Genomic DNA, 21,258 nt, shown 5'->3' on the forward strand with positions numbered 1-21,258 from the left:
TTCCTACTAAGGGCCTAATTCAGTTAATGACCCAGCAATTCCCATTATCAGTGACATAAAGAGTGACAAAGCAGTTTCTTAACACAAGATTTACAGTGAATGATTAAATTTCCTTTTATTGCAATACACTACCTTTTCACATCGAAAAGGCTTTTGTAAATTTATTTATTGCTCTTTATCGTTCTTATTTAACTGAAATTGCTTATAAAACAAAATTCGACTCTGAAATTCAAGTCTCTTTAAAAAAAATCGTACTAAACAATGAATTTCATATGCAGGATTATGCATTTAAATTTCAAAACCCAATGCTCACGCTCTCAGAACTAAGAAGTCTAGTCGCTATTGGTTTCCTCCAGGGGTGCAAGTCTATTATTAAAATTTATACAAATTCTTTGAGTTTGAGCAAACAAGAAATTAAAATCACGAGTAACCCACCAGAAGAACTAAAAGTTGCAATGCATTACATTGCAAAGATCGTTTCTCTGTGAATGACAAGCGAATTAGGTTGTTGTTTTTTTTTTTTGTCTCGATTTTCAGTTATTAGGTAAATAACAAGTCTGATTACGATAAACGTCGACTATGTGTCATTGAATAATTGCATTAAATTGTCCTATAGACTAATTACAAATATCTACATAGTCATAACCACCCAAGGTAATTTTTCAAAACTTTGTTAAATACTAGGAAAATAAACGGCCAGAATAAAATTAAGTGGATGGGCATGACAATAAATGAGGATAATAGATACAAGCTTCTCTTTATCTGTTTCCCGTTGGCTTTTGCAGGCGACTTGAGACATTTTACTGTAAGACGCAAGCGCTTTTCATTGCTCGAGATTTAGCCGTAATTCAACAAAATTGACAAAATCCTTTTGGTGGTTATGCTCACGGATCATCACACAATTCGAGTTCAAGAGCATTTGCCAACAATCTCTCATTTCCGTATTCTATAGTGATCCAGAGATCCTTTCAAGTGATTTTCGATTATGTCTGGATAGTTTACATTCTGTATGCGATTGGTGGTTGGTTTAAATTTCGTGACACAATCACAGCCAATTAAATCATGACTTGATCGCATGCATTACCCGCGCTAACAACGACGGCATGCATTCGTTTTACGCTATCATTGGTTCCTTTGACTGTTTGCATCTACTTTGAATGGCTAAATGTCATAAGCGAGTTTAAGCAACAATGACGGCTACCACACTGCATAACGGCAACAACACAGTTGGGACAAAAACTGTCGCTTCAAGTTATGATTTTCCTTTATCCAAAGTATTTCGCTATTACTACATCTGGTTTACCTTGTACAATACGAGAGAAGGATCCAATCACAGAATTGGCACGAACGGTTTTGAAGTAAAAACAGAGAACGAATGAATCACTGTATGTTCACGTGTCGTGAAAACGGTAAGTTTCGCTCACTGTACGTTTATTTTTTTGTTTTTCCGCAGTATAGCAAAGACATTTACTAAAATGCGTTTCGCACGTGCGGCAACGACAATTATTTTTCCTAGTTCAACCAATAATACTATCATCTTTCTAATAAAATTCATAAAAAACTCAGAACACACAAAAAAGGTTCACTAGTGTAGATTTTGTATCGATCTTATATCCGGAACGTGGTATGAACATCTGTGTTGCTCACTTCCCGATAGGACTTTTAAAAACGAGGATTACTCTGCTGCAACGATAGTTCCACAAAACAAGTTTGACGACAGCGTTACCATACAACAGTGAATCTATCATTTTCTATCTTAACTTTAAAACAGTTCGTATCCTCTGATCTCAAAAGAAGGCTGGATCGAGCTCTCAACAAGATGGCTGCCGCGATTTTGTTGTACTCCACTTCAAATATTTAATAGATGCTCGATCCATCTTTTCTTTAATATACAAAAATTTGGTTTTATCAACGGAGTTGATAATGTAAATTGACCACCGTACAGAGATTCTAAAAGCTGACGTTTCGAGCGTTAGCCCTTCGTCAGACGAAGGGCTAACGCTCGAAACGTCAGCTTTTAGAATCTCTGTACGGTGGTCAATTTACATTATCAACTCCGTTGATAAAACCAAATTTTTGTATACTACTTCCCCACCGACGCAGCACCACAGTTTCTTTAGAAACTACCCCTTCATTCATCCATCTTTTCTTTAAATTGTCCATAACCCCAAAATATTTTTTTCCCTAAAATGAATCTTTGCACTTGTTCGAGACGCATTGCGGTCATTTTTTCCTTTTTCTAACAAATCCTGCCATTTTATAGGCTTCGAAAGTTGCGAAAATCGAAGCATCTTCTGTTCACGACCGAGTCAGAAGGGGAGTGGGTCTATTGCTGATTTGACGTCACAATCTACTTTGCATGCATTTTTACAAAGAGTTAATGCAATGCAAATCAGTATGTGACGTCAAATCAGGAATACACCCACTCCCCTTCTAACTCGGTCGTGAACAAAAGATGCTTGGATTTTCGCAACTTTCGAAGCCCATAAAATGGCAGGATTTGTTAGAAAAATGAAAAAATGGCCGCAATGCGTTTCGAACAGGTGCAAAGATTCATTTTAGAGAAAAAAATATTTTGGGGTTAGGGGCACTTCAAGTGTCTCGTACTAATCCAGAAAAAGGATACCTTTGCCTTATTGTACAACGTGAATGATCACGAAATATTTAAGATTGCGCAAAGTTAGTAATTTATTGTGACGGGAGGCTTTCGTTCCCTTGGTGGTCGATCCAAGTTGCTTAAATAAAATGAAAACCACCCTACTGACTCTAGTGTCTTTAAGATCCTTTACTTTCCATTCAGAATCCTGGCAAGCTAAACATCCATCGGTTGTTGTTTACATTGCAGTGTTGAGCCCCATTGGTTCAAGCGTTTGATATTCTGGCATTTCCATTATTGGATGTAACAGTTTCTTGTGTATTGCTCCCTTGATGTTCAGCTTGTTGACCGAGTAATAGTGAATCATTTCCGGTACTGTATCAAACGGTTTGCTAAATTGTCCCAAGATATATTTGTTTTGTTCACATACGATCTTCAAGTGCATGAAGGAGTTATTGTTTCTGAGAAGAAAAAAACATCAATATTCATCACGAAATAACCGAAAAATGAGACAAGATGAAGAGAGTCAATCCCAATTATCACAGTTTTTGACGTTTTCACGGCCGACTAAGTGCGGATTTCATTCCACATTTTCAAGAACTTACTTCTGTACTGCAAAGCAGGCTGTACTGTTAAGATATAATAGAATAGAATCTTTATTTATACACGATACGAATTTAAGCTAAAACGCTTGTGAAGTCGTGTGCTTAACAAAATAATTACTCGTCCAATTAAAAACTATTAATTATAAATAAAACACATTTCTGAAAATGTTCTACTAGATTACAATTCTTACACTGTAAAATGCGAAACTCAGTAAGAAACTAGTACAATCAAACATTAAAATTTAAAATTTGTTAACATCTCTACTTAAAAATACGTGTCATCATGCAGTTAATCTGTTCCTAACCGTTGAACCCGATAACCCAGTGAAAGTAAAGCTCCTGGAAGTGATCATTTCTTCTGAGTAGTAGACGAAGTTTCTTGAGGTCAATACTACCTACATTTTTGATATAATGGTTAACAAAGTTCCATACCACTAAACCTCGATATACCAGTGAGTCTTTTAACAATCTAGTATGGAATCTAGGTGTCGTGATTGCTTAGTAAATAGCTTCATTCCTGTCTTATGAACATGCTATAAATTAGACACTCAGGAAACAGTCCCACGTCTGTCATTTGATAGGTTTTCGGGTCAAATAACTGCTGATTTATCATAACTTTCAAGACTTTTAAAGAAGGAGACAATTGAGTATGTATACAGGGTTAAGTGTATAGACACTGCAATATTATTATACACTGCGAGCAGTCTCTCTCTCTTCCCCTAAATCTTTGAATCGAACGAACACTTCAAAATGGCTGAAACTGCGAGTCGCAAATACCGCGGGCGTTTGTTATTTCACTCTAATCAACGCCCGCAGTATTTGCGACCCGCAGTTTCAGCCATTAAAAGTTCAACGTACACGTTCGTTTCAACGATTCTAAAGCAAAAGAGGGATTGCCCGCAGTCTAATATTATTATAAATATGACGTAAAGAACTTTTCACATCATTTTTGAATGAGAAAGACACTTACTTCACTGACAGAGAGAAGCCATTCTTACTGCTTTCACTGTTTCGCAGTAAGAAGCTGCAGTCTTCAGATTCTTTCAAAAGTGTTTCTGCTTCCAGTCGCTTCAAAGGTCCATGGTACCAGCTAAAAAGACATAAAAATACCCCTGTCAAAGACATATGCACAAAATGCATGGAATGTACAATAGCCTGCAAAACTGTCATGGCAACGAGCTATTCATTAAAGGGACAGTATACAATAACAAATGGAGGGGGAAAAATTAGGAAAAACTGTCACAGAGGACAGATCATCCTATTGTCATATGTTCTTGTACTTTGTTTACACGCAAAAGACTGTACTTACAGCCCTTGTGATAGACTGTCTCCTTCTTAAAGTGCACCTAAACTCAAACATTTTCCGTTCCTAGTATAAATCTCCTCATCCAAAGGAAACATATTGTTGCCATTGCTACCCAGAATTTTGCTTTGTCAGTGCCATGCAAGCCACGTAAACTTGGCAGAATCTAGCAATAATTTGAACCCACGACCGTGATGTGAGGGGCATGGGTCTATTCTTGATTTTACGTCACCAACTGATTTGCATTCCTGTTTGCAAAGAAATTTTGCAAATTTGCAAAGCAGTTTGTTATGTCAAATCGGGAATAAACCCATGTGCCTCACGTCACGGTCGTGGGTCCAAATTACCGCTAGTTTTGATAACTTTGCGCATCTTGCAATTGGCCGGCCCGGAAGATGAAAAGCGAAATTTTGAGGTACGAATGGTAAAACATGTTTGCTGCTGGTGGGGAGATTAATATTGTAGATGAAAAATATTTGAGTTATGAAAAACAGGTGCTATGCTCAGCAAAGGTTTTCAAGCTAACTTACTTTCCCCTGGAAAGCCTTTTTTCACAAAGCACAAGCTACAACAAGAACTTCTCTTTGCTCGGAATATCCTGGCCGCAAAAATAAAGATGGGCCGTGTCAGAAGTATAATTAGCTGCTACATTTTGATTTCTTAAAGATAAAGTTTTCAAAACTTGAAAAAAAATAAGTCCCTAAAACAAAATTTTGGCATGTAAACACTTGTAAGATATTCCAAGGCCTCCAATGATGACAATGTGCATCACCACTTGATTTATGACGAAAAATTACGAATTCCAACATTTGGGGGTGTAGACTTACTATAAACTATAATCTGCTGCCGATCAACAGTCTCTTCCGAATGTTCACAGCAACACTGTAGGCAGTATTTGTGATGAAAATTTACTGGAAGCTGCCGCAGCCTGATTTTAAGCTTAATGGCCCTTATTTGCATGACAGCCATATTGGCCGCAGACAATAGATTTCGTACCCCGAGCCTCGAGTTGAAATGTTTGGGAACGAGTTTCGGTGGGGCAAAACAAAGTTTTCAATCGCTCGGCATTCAGCATGGCTGCTGTGTGAGTAAGGCCCATTTAAGTTCATTTTTTTTGTTTTTGAAATGAAATGTCTTGCTCAAAATAGCATACCGCATTATCTGGTTTAAAATAATTTTTACTGTAGATCACAGTCCCGGCAGGGTTTGAGTTAGGATTTGATTACTAAGGAACAGTTTGTCCCCTTGGCTAAAATTTTGGGGGACATATTCATTTTTAGGGGGACAGTCAATTTTTTCCAGTTTTCTTACCTTCAAACATGGAAACAGGCAAGCCCACAAAAACATTTTTTATTTATACCTGTTACTTGTAATTAAAAGAATTAATACAAACAAAAAAAGTTTACGAAATGGTGTCAAGACTTTTTTCCTGTTAATATTTAAACCAAGAATCAATGACTAAGCTTTATACTGTACATGTATGCACATGTATGTATCATGTATGTACTCTAGACTCAGGCACGGATCCAGGATTTTGAAATGGGGTCTGAATTTTTGTAATAACGTAATAGAACCAAAGCCTGGTTGAGGTGTTTGAGGGATAAGACAAAAAAAAGAAAGAAAGGGGGGCTCAGAAAAAGGGGGGTGAAAATTCACCCATTTCACCTCCTCTGGATCTGTGCCTGAGATTTCAGACAAAAATAGCAGAACATTGCCTCCTTTTCATAGCAGAACCAAGTTTTCTAGAAAGATGGCGAATTCGTTGATTTCCTTTGACCCTCATCTGTTTCTTCCTCATTAATACAATTGTCTGTTCTTCTTCTGTTTTTTTTCTCTGATTCAATCTGGCTTCCATTTACAGCGAAAAAGCTATCTATGGTACGAATACATTTTCACCGTGGCACTTTAATTCCCAGATGCATCACACTTGGTTGAGCATGAGACCTACATGTTTAGTAGAGTGTAACTGAAAAGTAAACGGGCGATAAAATTCCTCCCACAGTCTATGTTTCAGCTTGTAATTTGCATTGTCCCCTTGGCTGTTTTTTTTTTAAGGGACAATAATTATTTCAATATCAGTGCGGGATTGGCGCAATGGCATGGCCTGGCTCAAACCGCGTACATGGGAGGAAATTTAGCTGACCCTTTTAAGGCCATGTGATTCCAGTAATGCTACACGTAGCTAAATTACTTCAGCAAAACCTTAGACTGGGACAGGGCTCCGCAGTGGGGAAGCGGATGGAGAAGAACACCCCCTTCCTCACTAGCCAGTCCCCTACTCAGTAAGGAAATTTTTTCTTTGCCTTATTTCTTCTTTAATATCCATCTTTCTTCCACACTCATGGGCCTCGACCTAACCTACCATAAGCAAAACATACTGTATCCATGTCACTACTCACCCTTGTTGTTCAAGAGGTAATGTAGGGTCAATAACAGAATCTTCTCCTACAAACGTCCTTGGTGGCTTCCTGGGGGCGGATGCAGCTGCTGCTGCTGCTGCACTCCCTTGGACTTCTCCTTCCTTAGCTTGTACCATAGCTACCCTGTTTTTTATTTTAGACCACTCCCATGGTGCATCATAGTCCTCAGCTGGTCTTGCATCCACTTTTGGGGACTGAGGAGGCTGCATGTGACCATTAAGTGGAGACTTTTTATTCCATTCCCATGGTTTTTCGTAATCTTCTCCTGGTCTATCATCATATGATGGAGCCTGGGGTTTATCCCTTGTTAAGCTGGGTGAGGTTTGCCGTATTCCGTAAGGTGATTTGCTCTCCCAGGGGGCGTCATAATCATCTGCAGGCCTTTGGTCCCTGCTTGGAGACTGTGTTCTAAAGAAGAATTTACATAATAAAAGTTCTTCACATCAATTTAATTTTGTATCTTTTTATTCCACACATTACATTAAAACACAGAGTAATAGACAGTACTACTGTAACTACTTATATACAGTTGTTACATGAAAAGGGAACTAGTAGAACAAAATATAAAGGAATTCCGCTGGGTGTCCCTTGACCCACCCCCATGTTTCCCCTATAGATTGTTTTCACTGTCACGCAACAAAAAATCAAAACCATTCAATGAAATAAGCCAAAAACTTGGAATGTTGTAGGAGACACATTCATAAATCACCTCACCAATAGTCCATTTTACAGTTATGTGCTTAGTTACCTGGCCTGTGAATGAAAGTGAGGCTGGAGGTTACCTTGTTTTGATAGAAACCTCAGTGCCTTTCTTCTGTAAATTCTTACTAATTAGCATGACAACAACATCATTAACATAACAAAAGGAGGGAGGTCTGTATCATATCAAGGTCAATACCAGCCTCACTTTCATTTAAAGGCCAGGTAACTGAGCACACAACTGTAAAGAGGTCTATTTTCAGGTCTGTGCGGTACATTTGTCGAAACTTTTCATGCAACTTTGTAGAGTTTTGTATGGAGCCGCCATGTTGGTGCATCACCATTGGTGCACCAATAATTATGGCAGCCAGAAATTCACACGAACATCTGGAATTCATTTAGCAATGTAAACGCTTACTTTTTGCTCATGAAAAAAATACATGTGCATGAACACATCTCCTAATGTACTTGAAATGCTCAGACTGCTGAGATTCATAGGCGTAGACATTTTTTTCAACCGAATAACTTTGTGTCATGGTGTCACACAAGATGACAATTCAGAAATTCAAAATCATTGATGTATTTTCAAAACAAACTTGACATTATGGAACTGGAAACTTGAGAAGAGATTTATTTTTAGGTCATCTACAACCTCCTATAAATAAAAAATTGCAATTTTAATTTAAGAACTTGACGACGTCACTGAGAAAACCATCCCTAATAACTTGCCAATAATACAGTCCCTTATGTTGAGAAACACCTACTAGTAGGTTCTTTGTCCTTCTTTCTCAAAAACAAATTGTGTTGGAAGGGCCAGGCAGTTAGCATTGTTGGCTTTCTTTTCCAAGTTATGGTGCTAAAATTCTGTGATAAGTCTCAACTATTTTTGTCCAGGCTTACAAGTACCAATTAGTACCGTAAACGTCCATGTATAAGCCGCATCCGTAGATAAGCCGCACCCCGAATTTAGAAGCACAGATTTTGGAAAAAAATGTAAAGTTTGAAGTTCCAGTAAAGTTCTATTGCTATAAACAACAAGGACAAACAATCAAGGTTTCACTATAAGTTGAAATTCCTTCAATATTGAAACAAAACGAACGAGTGCTTAGTAGCCAAGCTTTAAATGTGGGGAGGAGTCTGAGCCAGGGTCTGGGTATCATGACTATGTCTATAAAGATCCTTGGATGTACCCGCAACAGGCGAAAAAATTTATGCTGAACAAGGAGCTTGATATTGCGGTCGACAAATGTGCCGAGAAGGTGGTCAAGGACAACGAAACAGTCGGCCATTTACCTCGCGAGTACTCACGAATTTTGTGGTATTTTATCGCACGTGGCGGAAAGATACGCGTGGAAGTGACTGGCCGAAGACGTCACTGCAAACAGCTGTGCGGAGGAATGGAGATTCCTTGTAGGTTGGTGTTTACTTGTTCGAGAAAAGGGAAAATTAATCGCTTGAAAGAACTCTTGGAGAGCAATATTCGCCGATAAACAGTCGAAGACACAAACGGCTCCTTTGGGAGCCACCACTCATTAAAAAGTCAATGAACAACAGCAACATGCTCTCAGTTTCTTTTATGTTTCTTTACTGAGATCTTAAGAAGTTGTATGAATGTTAATTAGGTTTTTTAAAACTCCAAACACAGATGTATCCATGGATAAGCCGCACCCTTGATTTATGGCTTCAATTTTGTGAAAAAAAGTGCGGCTTATACATGGACGTTTACGGTAATTAAAAGTGACAGTAACACAGCATTTCATCCAGTCTATGATCAGGCTGCTTTTATAAGACAGGCCAGACCACAATAAAATTATGGTGTAGTATGCAACAACAATTTTTAAGCATCATGTGGTTTCTTGAACATCAATCTTATTCATGTTGATATTTATGACAAGAGGAGTGAGATAGTCTTTATAGTACTTTAATTTGTTAGAAGAGTATGACGAGTGACCACTGGCATTTGGGCCAGAACTGCTTACTGATTCTGTGGGATCATTTAAAAGTGTGTAAAACAGTGCACAAACTGTGATGATTAGACCAAGAGTTTAAAAGCATAATTATTCAGAAACTACGAGTCCTGACAATAAGGGATCTTGGTAAAAAAAAATTACCGCATTTACCCGTGTATAAGTCGACCCCCCATTTTTAATGGCAAAAAAAGCAATTTCTTAATTTCTTTGTTAAATGTTCATGGGACACTAATCTTGTATTCTTCGACTTCTGGAACTGTGGATACACAAAAAAATCAGGGCCTCAAGCGCTTAATAGTTTTATGGTTCAGCAGTTGTTGTATATGCGGGCATTTTGTCATTGAGTTTCAAACAAGTTCTCAGAAAATCGAACATGTAAACCTCAAACTAACCTGTTTTGTTGTTCAAGGACAAAGGGCTTTAGAGGATAAGCACAACATCACAGAAGCAGGAGTCAATCTTTGAAAATAACTGTGCAAGGTTTAATTGGTCTTTGACTTAAAATTTCTCACATAACAAACAAAACAAAAGTATTTAAATCAGCCAGGTTTGTATAAAGAATAAAAAAAAATCATTACCAACCAGAATTTTCAGGCAACACGAGTGACGATGCTTGCACACAAACATGACGTATTGCGCCAGGTTACTAAGCCGTTGAACGATCGCATTTTATTTGAAGAAACAGAAAATAATGTCTTTTAGAGCTTTCCGCCTTTGGAAAACGAAAATTTCCAGTGTCTATTTCATATTTGTGCTTGTGAGTATCTTCAACATTTAGAGTTGGACAAATCCTTTCAACTGGAATTGCTTAAATTCATTTTGAAGTCTTTTGTCATTCATTTTGAAGTCTTATGTCCACTGCATTTGTTATACCCAAGACAACATTATTATGTTAATTTTGAATAAATTACTTAGCTGGAACTTGGCTCTAACTGGACCCGTGTATAAGTGGAGGGCGATTTTTGGAGCTTCTTTTGAGGCCATAAAAGGTCAACTTATACACAGGTAAAATTAATACCGTATCAATGATTATCTGACTGTAATAATATTGTTATTTATGATGCAGTGCAATCCAGAAACCAAAAATAAATACATATACCAATAGATAATCAAACAAGCAAAGCAGACCATACTTATTGTCAATGCTCCTCCTTCCTCTTTTTTCATCTCGCTCTGTCAGTTGATGGCCCTCAACAGAAGGCATTCGCATTCCCCTTATGGAAACCCTGTTTGACTGTTCATCTAATAAAGTAACTTTTCCAGTGTCATAGGGGTCATCGTAATTTTCTTCATCCGTGTCTTCATTGTTACTCTGCTTTTTTACTTTCTCTTTGGTCACCCGTACAAGCTCAACCTGGGTAGGGTCATCTGTTTTGGCATCGTATGGGTCGCAATAGTCATCCTTTGACGACTTTCTTCCTACTTGTGGAGCTGGTTGTATTTTGTCGCATGGATCCCAGTAATCAGCCATATCTGCAGACAACGACTGCGCTGGTTTAGCATCCCACGGCTCACAGTAGTCATCACCTGATAGCTGTATCCAATAACAAAACAAAGTATCAATCTTTGTTAAATTGACTGGATATTAATGCATTGACACCTGACCCACCCTTGACCACTCCCACTGATGAGTAAAATCAACTGGCATTAGACAGTAAAATCTATTAATTCCCACTCCTAGGAGTCAATGGGTTAATTAACAATATTATAATTATTCCAAGAGCCCGCGTTGGATATGAGATGGTAAACAGCCAACGAGGCACGTAGCACCGAGTTCGCTATAACCAGTCTCATATCCAAAAAGCATGAATGGAATAATTGTTTTATTAAATTCCTTAAACTCCAAAAATTTGGAAGTAAGAAACACGAGCACAATCGAAACAACTTGATGAAGATGTGATGTTGTGTAATAAGGTATACCTTGTGGTCAGACAGACGTAAGCTCATCACAAAAACATTTCTTGCCTTTTCGCTTACTTCTAAACGTCGGAATTGATCCAAAGTTTCAACAAAAAAAGGTTTTTTCATTTTTGGCTTTATTCAGAGAAATTTCGCTTTCAAACTAAGGTATATGAGCTGATAACCGAGATTGAGTGAACCAATCAGAGCACACGAAATGCATTATCCAAGGTTGAGAATTTAATAAACTAATTTAAACTTGGGCACTGTTGTACAGCTTACCAGGGAATGAGGCAGTTCAAGGTTTAAAGGCACTGCATATAATGAATGCATCTACATGTCCCTGCACTTGGCAAAGTCCTTTGACTTATGGCTGTTTTTGCTTTGGTGGACTCATACACCACATGCCTTTTTAAAGACATTACGCCGAGCCGGCCACTTGTGCTGGAAAGAACATACTCACAGAGGGCAGCCACAACACTGGGAACTTCATCCCCTACTCTTCTCGAATAGTGTGTGGGTTCTTTAATGTCTCACAGAGAGCTCATAAACATGGAATATATTTACAGTTTATAGTCCTTGTTCGAGAAGACTTGAAAGTCTAACCAATCAGAGACTGGTACAAGCATAGGTAGGTTTAGTCTGCTTATGGGCCAAGTGGCCCATTAGGCCAGAGCTTATCCCGGTTTTGTAGCATGAAGCGACTAGAAGGTATTTCTACTCCCCCCTGGATGGGATGCTAGTCCAACACAGGGCTATCCCCGGCATTAAATTCACCGGTACCCATTTATACTCCTGGGTGGAGAGAGGCACCATGAGAGTAAAGTGTCTTTGGGCCCAACCCCAGACCACTCGATCCGGAGTCCAATGCACTAACCATGAGGCCACCGCGCCTCCCACCTGTTACAAACATGCTTAGACAAAATCAGAGTGACAGGGAAGGGGTCAAACCTAGTATGTTATAATACATATAATTCTGATTATGCACAGGCCAGTAAGAAACAAGAGCAATGGAGCTTTGCTCTTGACTTTTCACAACTTGAGGCTAAAGAAAACTTAAGAAGACTTAAAGGGGCTAGGTCACACTGTTTTAGGTAATTTTGTTTAATTTTGTTAGTTATGAGCTCTAAACGTCAAATTGGCAGAGCAAGAGTCTTTCATTTGCAAAATCACGGCCACATAACATTCGAAAATGATTTCCCAGCTGTTTAAATGACATTTTGATATAAACTGATGTGAATTTGAAAAAAGGTGGGCCGACGTTTTTCAAATTCGCCCAAATGCAATCCATTTCAATCCTCCCCAGTTTTGTCCATCCTTGTCCCTCCTTAGCTTTCCTGTGTTTTGTTTGAGTTCCTCTATAGTTTTGAGCCGTTATTTTGTTATTTCAGTTAATTCTATGACCATTTGATCAATGCTGAAATTGCCTAAAATTGCGTGACCTATAGCCCCTTTAATGTGGTCATTCGCAATATCACACTACTTTGTTTTCTTGTTGGAAACAAGGCCACATTCTGTTGTGTTATTTGCATGTTGTAAAAAAAACCCTTTTTCTTATCATGGCATGTGATGTTCCCCAGTTTCCAACAAGGATTAAAGAAACTTGCCAGGTAGGTTAAGCCATGCAGAACAAAATTTCAATATTATTAGAAAACAGGGCCAAAATTATGTCCTATGTGTTAAGATCACCTGTTTCAATATGATATTTCAAATGCAAAGAAGTGCCTGTTTCAATTGTTTGACACAACACTGAATGGAATAATCAACACTTTAATAAACAAGGATTGATTTAAGAAAATATTTTGTCCTCATGAGGACAATAATACTAAAATGCAGACATCAAATAAGTGAATGGATGGTATTGTTGAAGTCTGATTTAAATGTATTGTTCAAGATAACTACATGGAGATTCGGAAACTGCCTTTAGGCATCAGTAGGCATTAATAATCTTTGCAAAAGCACAAATGCTCATGAATAAAAACTTAAATATTGAATTATCACAACTCCAGACATATTTATCAGTCTAAGTCAAAGCCTGAAAATAATTTTTTCAACTAGCAGCCTATAAACTTTGAATAATTTAATGTTACTTCATGGATTAAAGCACATGAAAGAAAAAATTACAATGCTGATGAATAGAAAAGAACCTTTTATATTCATCAGCATTTAGCCGTGGTAAAAAATACTACTGTAGAGACCTAGCACTGAAAAGAAGAGAAAGTAAAATTTTAATGCTACCACCACCATTTTTTTCTCTAAATCTTTACAATTCAACAAAATCATTTACCAAATCACCATGATTGCTGTATTTTTAAAATACTACACAAACGAAAATTGCTCTAGCTTGCAGTACAAAAAACTCTGTAATAAAAAATTTTGAATGTTGACAAAATTTTTAAAAAATCAACATGAAGGCCTATTTCGTATTATAATTTCATTTACCTTTGCACGATTCTTTTGGGATTTATAGATCCTTGTACAGTTACACTTTTGAAGAAACATGCTTGATGTTCAGAGACAAGTCGTGTTGTGTTTACAGATGCCAAGGTGGGGGCTTACATTTTAGTTTTGTGTAAGGGCAATAATGCCAGATGTGCAGATGTCCAATACTTAAATACCACTCTTGGCTTCCAATTGGTTGCATGGTTGTCAAAAATGAAAGTTCCTATAAATGGCAACATTTCCATTTTCCTTTTTTCCCTGTAAATATAACATGCAACTGTATGTGCATGTATTAAAAATAAGTATCACCTGGTTGCTGAGTTATATCTGAATTTTGCTGAAACAAATGTTCAATTTCTTCAAAACAAAATACAAAACTACAATATCAAAATTAAGTATTTTTTACACAAACACTCCTTTTGTTATTACACCTGCCTGAAATAACCTCAAATTTTCACACAATACGTAAATCAATTCACAATTCTGAAAGGAAAAACGATTACAATTATGAGTGAACGATGTATGTTTCCTTGGCAGTTGCTGTGGATATCCCTGCTTGATGTACTATACCCTGTTCATTACAGTTTTTCTGGCACTTTGTTATAAATATATATATCGGTATATACCGGTATATAATTTAAGCTCTACAAAAGTATATATATATATATTTTTTTTTTTTTCGCTTGACAATAACAATGGGTTGCCAAAGGAAATTACAATCAGTGATATCATTTAATAATAATATTCGTAAATTATGACTGAAGTGGATCTCTTTAAGCCACCTTTTATAGGCAATCTGCTCCTGGGAATCCTACATGTACTGTAGAGGCAAGTTATCATAACAGGGAAATAGAAAGAAAGGCATCCAGGAAAAAATGAAGGACCAAACACAGTTTTACTCCTAGAGTGGTGCAAATTTTACATGCATTTGAAAGACTGCTTATGGCATACCAAACAGTTATCCAAATACTTTTACTAGTCTACACTAAATTGACTAAGTGTGCAGTTTACAACTTTAAGTTCTGGGATGAATTCTCAGCCTTGATGAAATTACCTTCACGAGGGTTATGGGCTAAACATCAGAACAATAAATGCCTCTACTTTGGATCATGGGTTGAGATTTGCAAACCATTGCTTATGAAGTAAAGATGGAATTGGCAACTGATACAAGAAAAGAGGACAAGATGGAAGAAAAAACTTTAAAGACTGCTGAGCTTGTTTGACTTCATAATGATGATGAATAAGCTCTCCTTAAGTGCATAGATTTTGGAAGATTTACACTCAGAGGATACCCAGGGCTACAAGCAATAATATGAGTTTTAAAACAAGGGGCAAGATGACTGTTTACAGACATTTTATTTGCCATCCAAATTTGTCAAAGACTGGAAGTACCTTGTTTATTTTTACCAGCCAATAAAATTACCGGTAATGCTCTCATTGGCTCATTAATATTAATGGCGGAAATCAACCACAACAATTATGCATGTTATAGTAACTTCCTCACAGTGAATTGTTGCAAACAAAGAAAAGATGCAGTGCTGAATTTGACTACGACTACAGCTTATATGAATTAAAGCGAAGGCTGTTCTTAAACGTTTGAAAAACTTTAAAATTAACATTGAATTTACTCCAACAGCAAGAGAACCTTGAGGGTTTGTGGAAAAACCACAGATTTCTATCCCACAACAGTTTTTTGACAAGAATTCATAAGTTTTTAATCAACTTCTCATGTACATGCAACAATGTCATTATGAATTTTCTGCCCTGGCAAAGTCCACTAAAGAACTCTTGTACTTGTTTGACGTTTTGTTGAAAATAGATTGAACACCACTCGTTTGATTGCGACAGTACATTGTTTAGCATGCTTTCCATGCGGAAACAATACCCCATGCCAAGCGATTCTTATCCCTGATAGATAGCTTATCAGAGGGAGAGGGTATTTCTGGTCTTTTGACGCTTTCTTCATTATTTTTCAAAAATCCCATAATTTTCACCGTAAGGGAAAGTAATAAACTTCATACCTTTTTTAGGAACCAAGGTTGGATATGATAATTTAATAAGCTTAGATGTTGTCAAAATTGACTTATAAGTATCAACAAGTTCACATTTCACTGGTTCGAACCTTCCTCATCAAAATTATCGGAAACGCTTTCGACAATATTTCGCAATTTTTCAGCCAAAATAAAGTTGAATTCATCCTTGATTAAATAAGATTCAAACTTCATTTAAACGGAAGCTGCAAGAAAGATGAAGAAACCAGACTTATTTGATATGACGTAAACTGGTAAGACTGATCATTTTGTATGCTGTGATGGGTATGTTTTAAAAAGTTAAGCACAATATAAAAAAGTGTGCTTTTTTTCATTTTCGTGACTAAAATAAAGAACTGAAGCTCAAGCTCAATAACTCCGAAATGCACAGCTTGTGTGCAAAGAGCTGAAAGCCGATTTTCGTCATCTTGAAATCATCAGATCAGAACTCACCTTTTGTGTTTGACTAGGAAGCTGGCCTCTTCCTTGCAGACCATCTCCCGCGCTTTGAGGCCTGTGCGATCTTGGTTTAGCCGTAGGTTTGTTCTGTTGACTAAACGTTACAGGTACAGAATCCCTTCTAGTTTGATCCTGGACACGATGGCTCCCTGGTGAATGGTTCGGGCGCGGAGGAGGGTAACTGGGCATGATAGGGCCACCAGCTGGAGCCTCAGTGGGATGAACAGTTGTTGGGTCTAAATAGCTTTCATCGTTTTCAGAGTCATCACTTTGGCTTCTATTTCCTTCGTAGTCTCTTCTAGGTGGCTTAGGAGCTTTGTACCCTCCAAGTTTACCTTTTAAGTAGCTGCCAATATGCGACATCTTCTACTTCAAATAATGGCTGTAAAAGGGATGTGACGACACGAGTTTACCTCACTCACGTGACGTAAGTTAAATCCACTTCCGACTCGGTCGACTTCCGTAAAAGGCAAAAATCACTATAAATGGTAAAAAATAGTACGTTAAGTGACTGAACAGTTTCTCTTGCGTTTTCATTGAAGAAAAAAATCATCATAAAAAACGTGAGTGGGAATTAATTACGAATTTCCCAGAAACTCATTCTTTATTCTCAGAATTAACGATTACGAAATCCGTAATTTCAAAGAGCAATAAAATTCAGGACAATTGATCCCAACGGTCTTAATATCCGCGAAGAAACGTATTAGATTTCGGTTTATTATTTTGAGTGATTTCCGTTATTTTTCCGTGACTCTTAGTATTTGAATTCAAAATCTTTGTAACTGCCATGTTTTATCACATTTTTTCCAGTATTACGTCAACATCCATTTACTATATATATATATATATATATATATATATATATATAATGAAATGACGTGATAAATTGATCATCAGCTAAAAGTGCTCAATGGGTTTACCAGAGCTTTGAATAGATACGTAGACTTGAACTAGGTCAAAAACATTTATTTGCTACTCCGAGTTTCATGCTTCTCACGAAGCAATCATCAAGCAACTGCCAAAAAGAAGGAATACATGGTGTTTTACAGTGATTTTGAAAATAACGGTAGCAATTCACTATAGGCTGGGGTGCATAGCAACGGTTAAACAATACAAACTGTTTCCAGTGAGCTGCTAAAAATAAGCCTTAAATAATTACGCTATTGAGAAGGAATTTCTTTGCATGTCTGCAACTTGTTACAAGCTCATTTCTGTTGTTAAGGGTCGCCAAATCTGGTCTACAAATTATATAGTATTTCTCCCACAGACATAAATTACACTTCTTCTTTACATTTGAATAGGATCTCGCATGCCTAACAATCCGCCATTTAATGTGATAGTCGACTTTCTTGTCTTTCAAACCCCATACATATTTACTAAGTTCAGTGGAATTTCTGTAGCGTTCATTTCTAAAGGAACATGTGTGGTTTCTATAACGTGATTTGAATGATGTGTCGCAAATACCGATGTAAGTTTGCTTTGACTGAGATGTTGTGACCTCTGCTTGATAGATGGTATTCCGCACGTTGCACTTTCCGTCTAGAGGGCAGGATCTTTTGTCACGGCAGTTGCAAGTGTTGATAGTTTGAGCGGGTGGATTTGATGACTTGTTAATGCCGGCTTTATTTTGGTTGGAGATCATTGTTTTTACATTGCTCATGCAGCTATAACTAATTTTGAGAGTGTTCCGGTTGAAAATTCTGTGCAAAGGGTGTGATTTTGGGAAGTGCTTGCCGATTAGGGTGAGGAAACACTTTCCAACCTTTGTTTTGACGTTTTGGCTGTACGGAGGATTGAACCAGGTGATGTTTCTAGGCCTATTCTTGCGGTGTTTGGTTTCTGGAGTTGTTTTTCTGTAGGTTAGATTATATATGTAGCCGCTCTTGTTGAGTGCATCTTGGTAGGTTTCTTTCGCTTTATCAAATGATTCTTTGTCGGAGGAAATTTCTGAGAGGCGCTTGTTTATGGATTCCGGTATGTTCTTTAGGATGGATGGGGGGTGATTGGATTTCTTGTGAACGTAGAGTGGGATGTTTCCTTCTTTTGTGTAGGGATAATGCTTTCCAGATTGGAGGTCAAGGGTGACGTCTAAGAAATTTACTTTGGTGGTGTTTGCTTCGACTGTGATCTTTAAGTCGTTTTCACGGAAAATTTGGCAGAATACCTTCTTGATTCTTTCGATCTGTTGAGGGTTTGAGTTAAAAGCTGCCAAACCGTCGTCTCTATACAGGCCGATGCTGTTGCCATACTTTTTGGTTAGGCAGGACAATAAATAACAACCCACTAGTTCGCATGTTTCAGCGCCATCGAAATATCCCATTGTTATGTCGAATCGGCTGGCAGAGGATTTTTTCTCCCAAGGGCAGTCATTGGAAAACAGTAGAGATTGCTTGGAGAGGAAAATGATTTCTCTCTCGTCGGCACTGATGGGTCTGTAGTTATTGGCGAAGTCGAGTGCTTTGGCAAGCAGTTTTTCCGTGATAGAGGGGTAGAAGTCACATACATCAAAGCATATGAATGAGAGGTTTTCTTTGTGCTGTAGGGCGTTGAACCAGTTCAGTACGCTGGTCGTATTTTTCCACTGATTGATTTGTGTCTTTTGGATTATGGTGGTGTTGATCTCGTCTAAAATGCGCTTACTAATTATACCAATCTCGGATTTGGAGGGGTTGATAAGGCGGCATGTTGGATGGTCGTGAAATTCAGGTTTGTGATCTTTCAAGGTTATGAAAGCTTCTTTCTCTGCAAGTTTTTCGATACGGTTGTCTAATCCAAGTTTTTTAGCTACTCTGGCGGATTGGGAGTTTAGTTGGTCTATAACTTTGGGGCATGACTTTTTGTATGTTTTCGTTACATTCTCGGTAATCAGCTTCTCATAGGTTGCAGTGTTCATTGAATAATAATTTGTAGTCTTGTCAGCAGGAATAAGTAGATTATTTGGTTTCTTGATTTTTGTTTCGATGTCGGTGTATAATGTTCTCTGGAAATTGCATTTGGAGGCGTTGTCATCAAATTCAATGTTATGAATTAGTTTCAACATACCTTCTTCGAAAGGAATCAGTTCATTTATCTTTGGGGGTGAATTTCTTGACTTAAATCCATAGGTTTCCTTGGTTGATGTTTCACTGTAAAACACCATGTATTCCTTCTTTTTGGCAGTTGCCTGATGATTGCTTCGTGAGAAGCATGAAACTCGGAGTAGCAAATAAATGTTTTTGACCTAGTTCAAGTCTACGTATCTATCTATATATATATATATATATGTACATAGAAGCAATTCAATGTAAACTCTCATTGTACCTGAAGAAGGATGGTTTGGCCAGCCGAAATATAGTTCATCACTAAAATCAAATCTACGTTGTATCGGCTTTTGCTTAAAATATTTAGTCTCTCAACTTGAAATAACGCCGATCAGATCAAGCCACTGATCCAACAACGTACACAGACAAGAAAATTGTCCACGGTTGCTTGCTTCGAAACTCTGGAATAAAATTCAACATTTTTGCTTGGCTATTACCATAAGCCTTGAAGAAATTTCTTCGGTTTCTTGTCCAAATGATATCCAAAGTATTTTGAGGAAAACAGGAAAGTGACTACAATTCCCGCATTTAAATATTCATTCTTCTCCAACCTTTAGAATTGCGGTTAATCCACCTCTTCATCGCCAAAAGAAAACAGGGCGCCCAACGAAAATTAGGCTACTGACCCAGGGTCATTTTGAAAATAAATAAGGTGTTTATCATTGGTGGGGGTGGCTTATTTTGGGCCTATTTTTGGTATTGCGTGCATAATATGTTGTAAAAATCCCTTTAATCCAAGCATGTTATGACGTTTGTACAAATCTATGCAAGATAAACAGAACGAAAGCAACATTAAAACGTAGTAATGGGTTGCTGCTGGTACAAACGCGGTGTCTGTCGTTGAACACAATCCACAAAAAGAGTCAGTGTTGACTGAATTTCTGAAAATAAGAGCCTGTTTCAAAATTGTAGGCTAAAACAGGTTCTTATGTAAGAGGGGTCTAAATGAACATTCTTAGCCTAACACTCTCTTAAAATCTAGGTTCTCATACGCGGGTTTTTACTGTATGTTCTGCAGGTAGCATTCACCTCGTTGGTATTGCGTCGCCATGCGACTCTCGTAAATGGAATTAGGGGGTTGGCTCTTAAAACTGTAGCATTAAAAATTCTGTAAGTCGATACCAGAACAACCACTTAGTGTCGAAAGTAATTTTCCCCTTGGAATGCTTTTACATCAGCAAGCGACAGTCGAAACTTTGCACTAGTTTTCATACGTAGGTTGTACACATTTCCTCGGTAATTGGATTGTCTGCGCCTTTCGTTATCAGCCATACTAAGCATTTAGTTTTGCTTTTCGCTGATGAAAGTAACTGGTGAATGGCCACACACGTGGCCTAAACACAAGTTATGAACCCGACTGCGTGTTCTGGCTGTTGGCCAGTCATTTTTTCACGCATGCGTAGGCTTCGACCACAACTAAAAGTAAAAGATTTCGACCTCCAAAGCTCATGTCAATGATTAGAGCTACATTAGATTAGAATAAGACCCAGAAGTTGCCCTTGTCTTATAGTTGAAGCCACTGTTTGCGCGTGGGAGATAGTCTAAGGGTCAAATGAGAGTTGTTTTCATAATAAGTACAGGAATCGTATGAAAGTTCTCAAAACTGCACGAGCCGCAGGCAGGTCCAATTTGAGAACTTAGGAGCCATAAATCACGAAATGCACGAGAAAGTTCATACTTTTTTTTTTATATAATTGTATACTTAACAAAATTATTCAATTGCTGTGTTTCCATAGCAATTTTCATATTGCACCC

The 21,258-nt window shown here is 37.7% G+C and overlaps 1 protein-coding gene across 1 annotated transcript; it reads right to left on the bottom strand.

Moving 5' to 3' along the window:
• Positions 1 to 89: 89 nt before the first annotated feature.
• On the bottom strand, positions 90 to 16,897 carry LOC137992121 (SH2 domain-containing adapter protein D-like). Its single transcript, XM_068837247.1, has 5 exons — positions 16,418 to 16,897; positions 10,727 to 11,127; positions 6,904 to 7,332; positions 4,172 to 4,291; positions 90 to 3,057 (listed from the first exon to the last, which is right to left on the bottom strand). The coding sequence occupies exons 1-5, from the start codon at positions 16,784 to 16,786 to the stop codon at positions 2,835 to 2,837; spliced, it is 1,542 nt and encodes a 513-aa protein (XP_068693348.1). The 5' UTR covers positions 16,787 to 16,897; the 3' UTR covers positions 90 to 2,834.
• Positions 16,898 to 21,258: the final 4,361 nt, after the last annotated feature.

This window comes from Montipora foliosa, chromosome 2 (assembly GCF_036669935.1).
Source record: "Montipora foliosa isolate CH-2021 chromosome 2, ASM3666993v2, whole genome shotgun sequence".
NCBI classification, from domain to species: Eukaryota; Metazoa; Cnidaria; class Anthozoa; order Scleractinia; family Acroporidae; genus Montipora; species Montipora foliosa.

What these genes read in the sequence shown, in the direction of transcription:
- LOC137992121 (XM_068837247.1), bottom strand. Translation starts at nt 16,786, where the DNA reads ATGTCGCATATTGGCAGCTACTTAAAAGGTAAACTTGGAGGGTACAAA. An exon ending in AGGAGGAGCATTGACAATAA is followed by an intron (nt 7,333 to 10,726) that starts GTATGGTCTGCT and finishes ATTCTTCTTTAG; the next exon opens with AACACAGTCTCCAAGCAGGG. An exon ending in GGCTTCTCTCTGTCAGTGAA is followed by an intron (nt 3,058 to 4,171) that starts GTAAGTGTCTTT and finishes TTTTCTTCTCAG; the next exon opens with AAACAATAACTCCTTCATGC.